The 15,311-nt window shown below is 52.1% G+C and overlaps 2 protein-coding genes across 4 annotated transcripts; both read left to right on the top strand.

Annotated features, from left to right (window-relative positions):
• Window positions 1-1,138: 1,138 nt before the first annotated feature.
• Window positions 1,139-8,195, top strand: LOC113176459 (uncharacterized). The gene is made up of 6 exons (XM_026380940.2): window positions 1,139-1,284; window positions 1,525-1,560; window positions 2,075-2,218; window positions 2,487-2,636; window positions 7,457-7,952; window positions 8,110-8,195. The coding sequence occupies exons 2-5, from the start codon at window positions 1,555-1,557 to the stop codon at window positions 7,568-7,570; spliced, it is 414 nt and encodes a 137-aa protein (XP_026236725.2). The 5' UTR covers window positions 1,139-1,284; window positions 1,525-1,554; the 3' UTR covers window positions 7,571-7,952; window positions 8,110-8,195.
• Aldoa (aldolase, fructose-bisphosphate A) lies at window positions 8,100-13,829 on the top strand. 3 transcript variants are annotated; one of them, XM_026380935.2, is made up of 9 exons: window positions 8,100-8,195; window positions 10,990-11,122; window positions 11,216-11,427; window positions 12,078-12,132; window positions 12,228-12,388; window positions 12,731-12,814; window positions 12,921-13,095; window positions 13,244-13,443; window positions 13,538-13,829. In XM_026380935.2, exons 2-9 carry the CDS (start codon window positions 11,011-11,013, stop codon window positions 13,631-13,633), a joined length of 1,095 nt encoding a protein of 364 aa, XP_026236720.1. In that variant the 5' UTR covers window positions 8,100-8,195; window positions 10,990-11,010; the 3' UTR covers window positions 13,634-13,829. The 3 variants fall into 3 exon arrangements, with proteins under 3 accessions (XP_026236720.1, XP_026236718.2, XP_026236719.1); XM_026380933.2 differs by lacking the exon at window positions 8,100-8,195 and adding an exon at window positions 8,396-8,479; XM_026380934.2 differs by lacking the exon at window positions 8,100-8,195 and adding an exon at window positions 9,508-9,613.
• Window positions 13,830-15,311: the final 1,482 nt, after the last annotated feature.

Below are 15,311 nucleotides of genomic sequence, written 5' to 3'. Positions count from 1 at the left end.
TGAAAGCAGAAAAGGAACAAGATCTGATGTGTGTGGTAGGAAATAACTTTGACAATGATGTGAATGCTGAAAAAAAAAATAGGTGTAAGAATGGAGAAATGAGGGGCTGGGGATGTGGCTCAAGCGGTAGCGCGCTCGCCTGGCATGCGTGCGGCCGGGGTTCGATCCTCAGCACCACATACCAACAAAGATGTTGTGTCCGCCGAGAACTAAAAAATAAATATTAAAAATTCTCTCTCTCTCTCCTCTCTCACTCTCTCTTTGAAAAAAAAAATGGAGAAATGAGGTCAGGTTGGTAAAATATTGATAATGAAAAACACCCCGTTTATGAAAGACCCCCGTTTCCCTGTCCAAGGAGAATCACACGAAACACTGGCTGCAAAAGCACGAGGGGGTTTATTGGGACACAGGCGCCTGCGGGTGCCCAGTAGAACCTCAGCCGGAGCCTTGGTGAACTGGCACACCGGGCTTGGGGATACAGAGATTTTTATAGGGTTTGGGACAGGTTTTGCGCGCGGGGAAGCAACAGGTTTCTTATTGGTTTGTTTAAATCTAGCATATAGGCCACCTAGGGGGTACAGGTCTGCATTCCAAAAACCACAGGTCTGCATTCTATTCTTTCTGTTCCTGCTTATCTGTTCCGGTTTATTCATTCATGCCTCAGGATGCGGGTGCTCTGTTCTTCAACCGGTTGTCCGGAAAGCATGCCTGGCGCCTGAACCTGTTTATGGCCTGCCTGATATCTTGGTTTCATATCTTGGCCTTAGGTAACTGGGCTAACTGGGCTAGGGTCTTTCAATAATTCCGCGCAATTAACAAGTAGTTTTGATTTGCACAATATTCCTGTGAATCAGGTGGCTCCCCTTTTTGTAGATGAGGAAATAGACTCAGTCTCATTAACTTGGGCCAAGTCACACAGCAAATTGGTTCAGTAGCCCAGGGTTTCAGTCCTTCCTTTGCAGCACCCAGAATCCAGGGCGGCACCTCCAACGGCCAGCGCCTGAAGGAGATCCGACCTAGGCAGGTGACAGTTCGCTATTCCGGTTCAGTTCCAGCGGGAAAGCCCAAAGGATGGCGGTTCAGAACCCTCGGCAGAAAATCAGGCGGGAAAAGCTAGGCGGGAAGAGGGTGTTTGAGTCTCGGCGGCCGCCGTAGGCGCGGCACTCTGGTCCCTATGGCAACAGCAAGAAGCAACGCAAGGTCCCGGGCGGTGCTGGCGCCACGGCGGATTGGACCCAGCGCGGGCGCGGAATCTGTGAACTGCCGGCGGCTCCGAGGGTGCAGGTGATGTGGATGCGTGGACCGAGGGAGCCCGGGTGTGGGACCGCGGAGGGGCGTGACCTGGGCCCGGCTGGGACCTGGGAGGAAGGCGCCGCCCCTGCATCCCAGGACCACCCACCACGGTCCAGACCAGAGCCGTTAGTGGGCCTCAGTTTCCCCACACGGGAAATGGGAGGAGGAGAGGGCATCCGGGCCAGCGGCCCCTCTCAGTCTCTGAGCCCAGGACCTTCTTTTTCTCTGCAGCTCCTGGAGTGACTAGCGCAGCCCTGCCCCATGGACGTGAGTCCAGGCCCCTTCCCTACCCTGCTGCGGCCCCCTCCGCGCCTCAGCTCCCCTTGACTTTGCTCGCCTCCAGCTAAGGCTGGGGAAGGAGCTTTTTACCCAGCCCTTCCAGCTTAGGACAAGAGCTGGGAGAAAAACAGGGTCCTGGATGGACTAACAGCTGGAGGGCACATTTCCGGTGTTCCCGGCAAGATAAAGAGTCTACCAAGTCATCAGGGAGCGAGGGTGAAGTGGTGGCAGTGGGGTTAGAGATGGGGTCTGTTTGGAGAAGCGAACTGAAGAGAAGAGTTTTTAAGTCCTGGGAGATTCTAGAAGTATTGGATGGCGGTGAAATGGGGACGACAGGGGAAAAGGCAGGTTTGGGGGACAAGATGGTGAGTCAGGGGTCATCCAATTGACTCTTTCTCCCTGATCTAGTGGTTGCTCCTCCCCCAGCCACCCCTGTGTCCTCCTGTGTTCCTGCTGCCCCCCCACCTCCTTGTCACCCCCCCCCCCTCCTCTGCTTGTCCAGGCCTCCTCTAGCCCATGGGATCCAACCCAGGCTTCTGCCAGCAGCCCTCCCCTGCTGCTGCCCATTCCTGCCATCGTCTTCATTGCCGTGGGCATCTATTTGTTGCTGCTGGGCCTAGTGCTGCTGACTAGGCACTTCCTGCTGGTGAGGGGGCCGTGGGGAATAAAGGGTGGGTTCTGGAAAACGGGATGCCAGTCAATCTGCCCCTCATCTCAGACTGTTACTATGAGGCACCTTCACCCTATAGTCCCTGCATGGATCCTTTTCGTGGGACCAAGAGTCCCTCCTCCCTGTCCCCAGGCCATCCTTATCTCGCCCCCTCCCTAAAGGGAGTTTCAGCCGTCCCTACCTACCTGCGTCCCTACCTACCTGCTCTGCTGCTGACTGGATCGTGAGCCCTCCCATCTCCTAGGCCCAGGGCTGCTGCGTAGACTGCAGCTCCCCCTGCAGGAAGAAAGGTGCCTTACAAGACTGTTGCTGGACCTGTGCAGAAGCCTGTGACTTCCCTCTGCCCAGCCCTGGCCGCTACCTGGATGCCTGCTGCCCCCAACCCAGCGAAGCTGTGAGTTCTCACCCTGCCCCGCAGAGCTCTGATCTAGGGATGATCTGTGCCTTTATTGCCTCTGTTCAATCACATTTGTTACTGAGCACCAACTCTAGGTGAGGCACGGTTCAGGTATTGAGCTATGTGAAGACAACATAACAACACATCAGGTCCTGTCTAACGATGACGGCTACCTGAGGAAAATAGGGCAACCGCCAGGGAAAGGTGATCTGTGCAACATGCACAGCATGTAATCAACACTTCTGAAAATGGTAGTTAAAAGGAAAATAGCTAAGCCAGGCACAGTGGCACATGCCTGTAATCCCAGCAACTCAGGAGGTTGAGGAAGGTGGATTGTAAGTTTGAGGCCAGCCTCAAGAACTTAGCGAGATCCATTTCAAAAAGTTTTTTAAAAGGGTCTGGGAACTCAGTGGTAGAGCACTCATGGGGACTGAAAAAACACAAAAAAAGGAAAAATAGCTCACAGAGCACCTGAGAGTCATTAAGTGAATATTATGTCCCAGAGAACACCACTTTATTGGCATTATTATTTTTCCTAGAAACCCTGTGATCTAGGTATTTATTTCACTTTTAACTTTTAATTGATACATACTAGTTATGTGAATTGGGTATTTATTTATTTATTTATTGTAGAGGCATTGAACCAAGGAGTTCTTAACCACTGAACCATGTCCCCAACCCTTTTATACTATATTTTGAGACAGGGTCTCATTGAGTTGCTTAGGGCCTTGCTAAGTTACTGAGGGTGGCTTTGAACTTGTGGTCCTCCTGCCTCAGCCTCCCAAGCCAATGGGATTACAGGCATGTGCCGCCATACCTGGCTAGTTGGGTATTTTAAAAAACTTATATATATGTTTACAAAATATTTCAAAAAGCATTACAAAAAGTATTATTTACAAAGCACACATGTAAAACCACAAAATATAAATCACTTTATAAACCAATTCTCAAATCCAAAGTGGCTACATTTTGTGTATGTCCCTCATATGCTAATATCCAGTACTATTACTGCTGCACCTTACTATTATTTGGCAAAAATGGAGTCATACCATATAGACCATATCACCACAACTGCTACCTCTCCTTTAAACTTGACATGATACCTTGGCCGCCTCTCCATGCCTGAACATGTAGGTGGATAAGTATTATTATGCCCTTTCTGCAGGGGGGTAAACTGGCTTGGGAAAGTTTAATGGCTTTTCAGTGTTATCCAGCGAAGCCTTGCTTAGAAAATTGCTCCACAGTCCTAGCAGCGGCAGAATCCTCAGGGGAGAAGTCTGGCTCACCGAAGACAAGCCATTTTTACATTTGTGGGTTTAAAGATGTTTAGTGATCGACCACCTTTCTAAACAGTGATATTTTGAGCTCAGAGAATTAGACAGCAAAGCTTCTGCCCTTGGAGCCGTGACCTCCCTAGGAGGAAGTGGGGGATAAAAGAACAAGCCCCAGCAAAGTCAAAACTTGGGCTAACTGGGCTTGCTGCAAATTCCTGGCAGATGTTTTGAGTTTCAAAATAAACTGTGGGACAAGGAGCTCTCCTCTTTCAAATAATCTGCTTCTGATTCCCCAGGGATAGCCAGGAGTAGGGCCCCAGCATTACTGATGAGAGGGAAAAGGGAAGAAAAAAGACGACCTTGGGTTCTATCTAGAAATTCCTATCTTATAGGAGATGCCCAATTACAAAGTGAGTTGTGGCCCCCTGTCCTGGGGACACAGTCCCCTTGCCTGTCTGTATGCATGAGGTAAACTGACAGGGAAGCATCTCTTCCTTAGGAGAGAGGGTGGGGTGAGATGTACTGTAAAAAAAGACTGGGTCCCCCCACCTGCCAATTCAAGGCTATAGGATTGGCAAGGCTCCAGACCTGGAGACTTTAGGGCCTGAACCTCTCCGGCTTCTGCTGGAACTGGGCAGGAAGGGATGTAGAGAGCCAAGGGCAGGCAGGGTCATTCTGTCCTTAAGCTCTTTCCTCAAAGTACACTGCAGTCCCTGTGTTCGCTAGTTTCCTTATAGTAACAATGACAGTCACAAAGGTGACAGAGCTCTGCCTGTATTAAAGTTGTGGACATTTAAGCTCACAGAGGCTAAGTGACTTGCCCGAGGTCACACAACTGGGCCAGCCAGACCACAAACCCAGGGCTCTTTTCCTTTCTCAGGAAAAAACCTGCCTGCCATGTTGCTTTCACTGGCAAATGGTGAGGATCTCATCCTTTCATTTAAAAATTCATCAAAATATTTATGAAGTCACTGTTGAGGCTTTGTGCTGGACCCCAGGGGCTCAGCAGAAACAACACAGACAAGGTCCTGGCCCTCCCAGGGCTTACATGGACAGAGAGAAATAGGCAATTATTGTAGAATGTAAGGAGGGTATATCGTGGGTTGATTGACAGCCATGTGTGTGATCAGAAGCAGGTGGGGGAGTTAAAGGGAAAGCCACTCACTCAGTAGGTGTGGGGTGGGACTGTAGTTTGTGACCTTCTAATGAGCTCTCACATGATTTTGATTCACACCAGTGTTGAGAATTACTGTTAAGGGGAACTGGAACTACAGTGGTGAGAATGCTCCTATCAGGTGTAGGCTCAGTGCTTCCCACTGACTCTCCAAGTGACCCTGTGAAGCAGGTGCTGTGTTGATTTAGAGATGGAGAAACTGAGGTTCAGAACATGAATTAGCCAAGCTGAGATTGAAGCCTGGGCCTTTCTGAATTTTGAGCCTGAGCTGTAATCTGTAAAATGATGACTGGTCCTCACGAAGATCAAGGGAAATTCCAAAGTGAAAGAGCCTAGTTCTAGAAATGCAAGGGTTAACAGTCTTGTGGAGTCCTTGTTTAATGTACTTAAACAGCAGATTCCTTCCAGAAGCCACATGGCTGCTTATGAGAGTCAAGAAACCCATTAGCCAGTTATTAATGACTGGATCTAAACCCTTCAGTGCACAGAGCCAAGAAATGCTTTTAATACCCTGTTTCTGAGGTAAGGGCAGTATAGTTGCTCTCAGCCACCAGCTCTGTGTACAGAATGATGGTGTGGTCCTCAAAACCCACAGAGCCAACATCATCCCCAAACTGGGACTCCCCAGAGACACCCCCAAACCACACCCTCATCAAACACACAAAAACCATTTCTCCCTTCCACCGTGACACCTCTAGCCCTCTCCCTCTGTAGACATTAGCACAGCCCAATTCAGACCCCTCTGCCTGCCGTTGGCGAATCCCCTCCCCTTGCTGGAACCCTAGTGACACTGATCTCACCAGTCATCTGACACCGCACCCCGAAACCTCAGCTGTTGAAAAGGTCATTCCCCTATTCCTGGCTTGGCCCAGTCTCTGATTGAACAGTGCAACTGTGACTGCTACTCCTCAAGGAGCCAATCTTCTGTCATACAGCCATCCTGGGTGTGTCCCACTCCAGCCATTTGGCCTGCCTCCAGTCCATGCCTGGGGCAGTTGCAGATCATCCTTGTCCCAGGCAGAGGAGCAGTAAGTGGAGGAGTCAGGTCTCCCTATCTGTAAGGACATGATGTTCCTTTTCCCTGACCAACAGACCTTGTTTTCCTGGAGCTTAGAAGCCCTCTTATTTTTGCATAAAGAGGGAAAAATGAAGTGTTTAGATTCATCCATTCATTCAACATTTTTCTGCATATTGGACACCTGCCAAGTTCCCTACACTGGCCCAGTGGAGGACAGGAGAAAAACTGGCCTGCCTTTGTACCCCAGAATTAAGTTGACATGCTTAGTCCTGGGAGATAGTGGAGACTGGGGCATCGTAGGCCTAAAGACTAGCTGACCCTGGTCCATCCCAGCTTTACTGTTTCTCTTGGGCAGGTCACTCCCTTCTCTGAGCCTCTATTTCCGTTTTATTAAGAGGCCCACTCTTCAGGACTGTGATAATTAAAAGATATAATCTTAAATTTAAAAAAATTGAAATTTTCATTTTTCAAAGAAAACTAGAAAGTTTTAAAAATCAATAGTGGGGCTGGGGATGTGGCTCAAGCGGTAGTGCGCTTGCCTGGCATGCGTGCGGCCCGGGTTCGATCCTCAGCACCACATACAAAGATGTTGTGTCCGCCGAGAACTAAAAAATAAATATTAAAAAATAAAATAAAAAATAAAAATCATTCATGAATGTAGTCTGTGCCCTACACAAAGTTGGGCTCAACAATGAATGACATCCTGCAGTTGGGTCTCATGCCAAGAAAGAAGTCCATATAACCACTGCAATTCTTTTCATGATGGACAGAAAAACACGCATGCTTTCTCTTCCTATCGCCTCTCAATTGCACAAGGCCATGAGGTTGTAGCAGAACCACCGTCACTGGGACACCTCAATTCTAGCATAGACCAAGGACCCACTGGTGCTCAGCCTCCTTATATAAGCAATGGGAAGAAGGAGAGAACCCTTATGTAATGGCTCCAGCTCCTGAGCTGAAATGCTAGAACACTGCCTCATTGCTGATTTCCCAGCAGCACAGGGAATAGCTTTATTCTCAGGAATGGTGGATAGTACTTTATTTTGGCACTGGGGATTGAATTCAGGGATCTCAAAAAAAAAAAAAAGAGCCGCATCCCCATCTAACTGCCTATTTTATATTTATTTAAAGACCAGTCTCACTGAGTTGCTTAGCAGCTCCCTTTAGCTGAGGCTGGCTTTGAACTCACGATTCTCCTGTCTCAGCCTCCCGATCTCTGGGATTACAGGGTGGATGGTACTCTCTATACCACTAGCAATTGCAACTTCCACAGCCCCTCTGTTTCCTTCTCCCCTTGGAGGGAAACAGACTGCGGTTCTGGTCCTGCCTCACCACTCTCTCCTCTCCTTAGGGTTGGGCTCCTCAGTGCCCCCGCTGCTGCCCGCTCTGCGACTGTGCCTGTTCCTGCCAACTTCCTGAATGCCAGAGCCTCAACTGTCTCTGCTTTGAGATCAAGCTCCGATGAGGACCCAGGATCCCTACCCTTTGGGGAGCAGCCAGCCCCCAGGGCCCACATGCTCCCCTCCCTCAGGGCCCCCAAGACACTTTTTCTCCAGGCCATTGGAACCACAAATGGCTCACCACTCTGGCAACTGGAGGGCCGGGTTCCCTGCAAGGCAGGGCTCAGAGAGCCCTTGGGCAGCTGGACTGCAGCTCCTTTGGAGGGTGGGAGGGAGAGAGGCTGCCCCTCTTTCCCTCCCCAAGTAAACTATTGTATTTGATTTGGAGGATGCGGGGAGCATTGCTCACCACAGATGCATGATGGGTGGGACTCAGCTGGCCTTGAGTGTCAGGATTTAGGGGTGCCCAACCACACCCTGTTCATGGACTCTTGGTTATTTTAGGAGGTGAGTATTTGCCTGCATCTGCTCTCCCTCTAAAAAAAAAAAAAAAAGGAGCCACCATGAGTCCCAGAGCCACGGGGAGGAGGGAATCAGAGGAGGCATGGGAGGAGGCAGGGTGGCCACCCCATCTAACTGCCTGTACTCCTTTCCCTCCCCACAGACCTCGGGTCTAAGATTGATTTCTCTTGACAACCAAGAGCTTCTTCAGTCTAGGTCTCCAAGGAAGAAATTTCCTCTGAAGTACCGGTGAGTGGGAGGGGACCCCTCCTCCCCCTAGGGCAGACCCAAGGCTTCCTCCTCCTTCCCCCACGGAGGGCCCCACGCTGGCTTGAATGTCAGGGGCTTCAGGTTTCCCTAAATATAGGTCCTTTGCCAGGGATCCGTGGCGGCGAAAGGGCAGGGGTTACCGAGAAGGTCGGGGACATTTGTGTGTGGGGGGAGGGCAGGAGCTGCCTTATAACCCAGTGTCCGCCTGGCTCTCTCGCCGCCGACCACGCTCTGCCTGCGCCTCCCTTTCAGCCTCACAGCAGGTGGGCAGCTAGCCGAACTCTGTGGGGTGGGGGTGGGCCGAAGGGGTCGGAATGGGGGAAGGATTCGGGAAGCTCAGTAAATATCTGGGAGCGCGGAAATCGGAACGGATCAGCGCGGGGGTGGATTTTGTATTGGAGAAGGAATTCAGGTTCAGGGACACTTGTTTAGGCCAAGTCCTAGCCGGTTAGTTCCGCACAGTCTGGTTTTCAAGTCTGCACCAGCAGCGGGCGAAAGCGCATGCGCCAGAGCAGGCCAGGCTGGCCTTCCCGGCCCGGAGCCCGACTCTACGCTGACGCGGGAACCCCTTGCCAGGGCGGGACCCCACACCTAGGGGAAGGCCTCGCTACGGCTCTCTGCAAGCCCAGGCCGCTCTCTTTCGCTCCCAGTGCTTCCGTTCGCCGCCCTTCTCCCCACCTCTCTTGCGCCTGAGTTAAGGACTGGGAGGGATCAGCTCCGCACCGAGCAGGACAGCCCACGGGCGAGGCAGGCAGACGCCCGACCTCTTGATTTGGTTATGATGTGACATGCAATGCAACCACGCTGGCCGGAAGCTGGGGCTGCCCTGGCGCGGGGATGGTACCTGGGAGGAGAGAAGCCAGCCTTCGTATCTTTTGATTCTTCTATCGCTTTTCCCCCACCTCCCCATCCCCATCCCATCCCGTGCCAAAATTCCGGCTGAGTCACGGCACTCCAGAGCGCGCCAGACTGAGTGGGGGGGAAGTACAAGGGAGGGGAGGGCCCTGGCGACCCGCGGGATGTGGCCCGAGTCACGTCCTGGGGGGATGGGGGAGGGATCGTATTCTAGCTGCCTTGTCCCCTCCCAAGAGCCGCCTCCTGGCTTCGCCTTTCTGGGCGGCCTTGCGCACTGTCCCTCGCCTGCAATTGGACGCCTCCAGTCCCCGGTAAAGGAAAAAACCCAGTGGAGGGCGGAGCGGTGTCTTTAAAAGACCAGAGTCGCCTCCTCCTGCCCGCCCCCTGCGCCGCCCCCTCGGGATCTGAATAGGCTTCGTTCCTCTCGGAACGCGCCGCAGAACCCGGTTCCGGTGACGACTGCAGCGTTCGCATCTCAGTCCACCCGCCAGCCCACCGCCCTCCGCCGCCGCACCCCACAAACCCGCCCCCTTCTGTGCCAGGTGAGCGCCCCTAGCCACGTGCGAGGGTCTGGAACCATGGAGAAGGATCCTGGGGCAGTGGCGGGTCGGGCGCCTTCGCGGAGCCCCCACCCGGGGATTGTGGCCAGTATCTTCCCACTACCACCCCACAGACTTGCTCTCCAGGCCGCTACTCCCCAACCCTCTCCAGCTCTAGCTCCCTCGGTCAGCTGCGCAACGCAGCAGCACCACGCTGAGTCATGGCGGGGGAGGAAGCAGGACGAGATGAAGGACCATTACCCCAATCCCTATCTTTGCAGGGACCCCCGGTACAAAGTCGTAGGGTCCCTTTGCCTCGATAGAGATCCCGAAAGGCAAAGAGGGGTGGACGCAGCTTATACTTGCCTCAGGATTTGCACAACTGGGTGGCGGGTGATTCCTGCCCCTGGAGACCCTGAGCCCCTGGTATTGGGGGAAAACTCCTCAGCTGGGCCTGATGACCCATTAACACTTTCCCTATCTTTCCTTGAGATCTTGATTCTAAGCCTGGAACAGCTGCAGCCGTGCAAACAGGAGCATTTTTCAGGGAAGGGGTGGGGCGCTTGCCTCCCCTCAACATTCTCTTTCCCTGTATGAGCAGTGAGCACGGGCGAACCTTACCCTTCCCTCCACCTCCGACTGGGCTTGCTGGGCTGCCCTTCCCTGGGCTTTCGATTGCCTCCTACTTTTTTCCCTAACACCCTCCCCTCACCCTGGGGGGAGAAGCCTGACCTTGGGATGTCCTTGGAGCCTTGGAGCCTGGGCCAGCCCTGGGATCTTGGGCGGATTGGAAGGAATACCCTAATAGCAGTCAGGAGATCTGGGTTCTAATCTCAGACACCACCCCCCCACCCCCACCCTCCGTTGTGGTGTGGCTGGATGCACAGATCTTTACCTTCTCTGGGACCTTTCACATGAGATTTGGGGCCCTCTGCCCTACTCATGACCTTTAAATTCTAAAATACTTCGGTTCGGTTTTGTTTCTAGGCAAGGTGACCCCATGGCAAGGCGCAAGCCAGAAGGGGCCGGCTTCAACATGACCCGCCTGTCCCTGGCTATGGCTTTTTCCTTTCCCCCAGTTGCCAGTGGGCAACCCCACTCTCAGCTGGGAAACACCCAGCAACAAACTCAGGAGCAAACCCAGCAACAAACCCAGCAACAGACAGAGTTAGGAAAGGTACAGGAGGAGGCAGGCCTAGTATAGGGAAGTCGGGTGTAGGGGAGAGTTGGGGACAGGAAGTGCCCCAGGACCTGCCAGGGTGTGGGGCAGGGGAGGTAGGGATCGATTCCCCTGACTTCCAAGAAAGGGGCCTGTTTCACTGGGCGACCATGAGAAGTCCCAGCTAACTACTCAACCTCCATCTGTCTCCTTTACCCAGGAACCTGCTACCACCAGCACCATGCCCTACCAATACCCAGCACTGACCCCGGAGCAGAAGAAGGAGCTGTCTGAGATAGCTCGCCGCATTGTGGCTCCGGGCAAGGGCATCCTGGCAGCAGATGAGTCCACGGGTACGGTGCTGGCCCAAGACGAGTGGGAGGAGGGCCCAGGGTTGGAAGTGACAGGTCAATCTCTTTATTCTCCCATGTGATGCTCCCTTCCAGGAAGCATTGCCAAGCGGCTGCAGTCCATTGGCACTGAGAACACCGAGGAGAATCGGCGCTTCTACCGCCAGCTGCTGCTGACTGCTGATGACCGTGTGAATCCCTGCATTGGGGGTGTCATCCTCTTCCATGAGACACTCTACCAGAAGGCGGATGATGGGCGTTCCTTCCCCCAAGTCATCAAATCCAAGGGTGGTGTCGTGGGCATCAAGGTGAGGGAGCAGGGCCTCAGGATTTAAGTTTGGGAATGAATGTGAGGGAAAGGAATCCAGATTAATAGGACAGGGGATGAATATTGAGTTGGGGGGTCTAAAGACTAGGGTGGAGCCTTGGTTACAGACTTTATGGTATGGTGTACTCGGACTTGTTTGTGTGTGTGTGGTGCTGGGGATCAAACCCATAGTTTTCTGCACGCTAGGCAGATACTATAGCCACAGTGGCATTCTTTTTTCTTTTTTTTTTTTAGTTGTACTGTTTATTTTTATGTAATGCTGAGAATCGAACCCAGGGCCTCGCATGTGCTAGGCGAGTGCTCTACCACTGAGCCACAACCCCAGCCCTGGCATTCTTAATCCTTATAATTCTAAGAGCAAGGCATTACAGGCGAAAAGCCAGACGTTCAGGGAGGTAAAATCATTTGCTCGGCATTAGTGAGTGGTAGAGCCCAGGTGTCCTGACACTCAATCCAGTTAATATTCTTGTGGAAAAAAATATTCCAATGCATCACACCTCACAGGTCTGGGTGCTATAACTAAGTAAAAATATGGGCAAGCTTGGAGAGGTCAGTGAGAGATTAAGTGAGGTTGGGGTTGAGGGAGGAGGAAAAGATACTAGAGATCATTACCCTCATCCACCCCAACAGGTAGACAAGGGTGTGGTGCCCCTGGCGGGAACAAACGGCGAGACCACCACCCAAGGTGAGAACTGTTTGGATCTTTCCCCTGCCAGCCAGCGAGTGGAGATGCATCCCTCCCTCTCCCACCATGCTCTGACTCCTTCGTTTTCTCTTCAGGGCTGGATGGGCTGTCTGAGCGCTGTGCCCAGTATAAGAAGGATGGAGCTGACTTTGCCAAGTGGCGCTGTGTGCTGAAGATTGGGGAACACACCCCCTCGTCTCTTGCCATCATGGAAAATGCCAATGTTCTGGCCCGTTATGCCAGCATCTGCCAGCAGGTGGGACTGCAGGTCCCCAAAAGGCCACCTCCCACCTTATTTGGTCCCAGTATGGGCTAGCTTGCCCCCCATCTGCCAGATACCTACCTCCCCCAAAGTTGCTGTTCCCAATATGCACTGAACATGAGGCTGGGCCCTGGGAGGACATGCTGTAAGGCAGAGGGGCAGAATAGGGATTGCCTGGGTGGATCTGAGATGCCTGTCAGCAGTAATCCACTGAGGGCTTTGATGCCATGCATTCCTATCATCATCAAGATAAGATCCTGGCCAGTGGCTGTGAGGACCTGTGGGTGGGGTTCTAGGTGATGAGGCCTTGTGGCTACTCTGTCCCTCCCCTGACAGAATGGCATCGTGCCCATTGTGGAACCTGAGATCCTTCCTGATGGGGACCATGACTTAAAGCGCTGTCAGTATGTGACTGAGAAGGTAGGTTGCCTGTCTGCTCAGCTGGGATGGTGTGGTGGAATGGGCAGCAGAGCCCAAACCTTGGGCTCACACCTTACCTGTCCACTTTGACTTTGCCCTCCTCTAGGTTCTGGCTGCTGTCTACAAGGCTCTGAGTGACCACCACATTTACCTGGAAGGCACCTTGCTGAAGCCCAACATGGTCACCCCAGGCCATGCCTGCACCCAGAAGTACTCCCATGAAGAGATTGCCATGGCAACTGTCACAGCACTGCGCCGCACAGTGCCCCCTGCCGTCCCCGGTGAGGCCTACCTCCCAGAGGTAGATGAACTGTGCCTACAACCCTGGAGCCCAACTGGTCTGCTTTTTAGGGCAGTGTCTAAGGGCTTCTTCCTGTTTCCTGGGTCTCTGGCTAAAGCCCCACCCCTATTTTGGCCCTTGTTCTACAGGAATCACCTTTCTGTCTGGAGGGCAGAGTGAGGAGGAGGCGTCTATCAATCTCAATGCCATCAACAAGTGTCCCCTCCTGAAGCCATGGGCTCTGACCTTCTCCTATGGCCGAGCCTTGCAGGCCTCTGCTCTGAAGGCCTGGGGTGGGAAGAAGGAGAACATGAAGACCGCCCAGGAGGAGTACATCAAGCGAGCCCTGGTAAGGCAGGGGCAGATGGTGGCAGGGTGTGTCTGGGTGGATGGGAGGGACTCTGAGAAGAGACCTTCTCACACTGGCTCCTCTCCCCTCTTAGGCCAACAGCCTCGCCTGTCAAGGAAAGTACACCCCAAGTGGTCAGGCCGGGGCTGCAGCCAGCGAGTCCCTCTTCGTCTCTAACCATGCCTACTAAGCTGAGGCATTCTCAGGCTGCCCCCTCAACACTCCAGGCCCCTGCTCACACTCACTCTCCAAGAGGGGGCCACATGGGGCTCCAGGCTCTTTCCCATCACTCTTGCCTCCCTCGTGACTTTGGTGTGTGGTGTTTGTGTGCGCTAACTCCATCGCCCCTTCCAGCCCACTGCCAATAAACAACTATTTAAGGGGGAGTCTGTTGTCCGTGTCTTGTGGCATCTAAGGCAGGGTGGGCCAGGGGAGGTGGCTGAGCACAGAAGAGGAAAGAGCCCTAGTTTTGTGTTGATCTGTCCTGGGCAGGAAAAGGGTAGAAGGGGTGGGGTAGGGCCTTCCTCTGTTTTTTACTTACTCAGGGCTTTGAGAAAGGCTGAGAGCTTGTCAAATTTTCTTCTAGGCTCCTTCCTGTCTAACTAGCAGTATATGATAAGGTTCAGAGTTGGGGACTACAGGTGTCACCACTTAAGTCTTATAAGGCTACAGTCTTGGACTCAAGGGTACAGAAGACCCCATGACAAAAGTAGCCACCACTATGAAAATGGGTGCTGATATTCCCAATTTATGCTTATCTTGCCCAAGATGCACTGTTGGACACATCTAATGTCCATCTCCTAATCAATGCTATCGAGCTCTATTTCCTCATTTTAACAGGAGATGGGTTTAGAAATAGCTTCTTAGGCCTCTCTGGACCACAGAATGCCTTGAAAAACCTGGAATCTCCTACATACCCGTGCTTTGAGGATGCAGATACACACACAATGAACTACAGAGCTCAGGTTCCAGGTTAAGAACTGAGCTGCTGCATTCCAAGAAGCCATAATGAGGGCCCCACATTCAGCCCCAGGCTGTGCTGTGAATCCTGTCCTATCACCCAGTCTTGGGTGTAGCAGAAACTAGACCAGTTCCTAGCTGCTGCAGATCTTAGCCATAACTACAGAACTGAGTAGTCCTGCCACTTCACATATTTCTTGCAACCTCCTCACTTCCACCCTTTCCTGGTGCAGATCCTTTCCATTCCAAGCTTCCCTCAAGAAAAAAGTCTTGACCTTTCTGATCTCCCTGATCCTACAAAATTCCGACAGTGATCTACATAGCACTGACTGGATATCTACCACCTTCTAGGAATCTAAAAACTTAGTCCCTCCCTTCTGTCTGCTTATCCAAAACCAAACCAATCCTGGGCTGGAAGTGTTACCCAGTGGGAAAGCACTTGCCTAACGTGTATGTCCCTGGGCCTGATCCTCAGTACTCCCTGTCATTCCCACCCCGCCAAAAAAAAAAAACAAAATCCATCTCTTCAAAACTTTGGGCCATTTCTCTTCTTGGCCTCACTCAACTGAGGAAAACAAAATCTGAAGTAAAGCAAGTGAAAACAAGGTCAGTAGAAGATGACACTAAGGATTCTACTGACACTAAGGACAGCATGATGTATAAAGGCAAGGGGACTGGAAAGACTGTTTAAAGATCAATAGTTACCTCTTCCTGCAGCAAAAGACTAGGGAAGCAGAGGAGTTTTAATGCCAGTTTGGAGAGTGTTGGTCTTTTTAATCTTTATAACAATGTGAGTTCCAGAAGCAGTTAAGGAAAAAAAGGAGAAAAAAAAAAAAAAAACCTAGAACTGAGAACACAGCTTTTCTGGATTCCAAATTTTTAGCTCTGCAACCACAACCAAGTTACTT

Source organism: Urocitellus parryii, chromosome 9 (genome assembly GCF_045843805.1).
Source record: "Urocitellus parryii isolate mUroPar1 chromosome 9, mUroPar1.hap1, whole genome shotgun sequence".
Lineage (NCBI taxonomy): Eukaryota > Metazoa > Chordata > Mammalia > Rodentia > Sciuridae > Urocitellus > Urocitellus parryii.
This window is presented reverse-complemented; position numbering and strand designations above follow the sequence as displayed.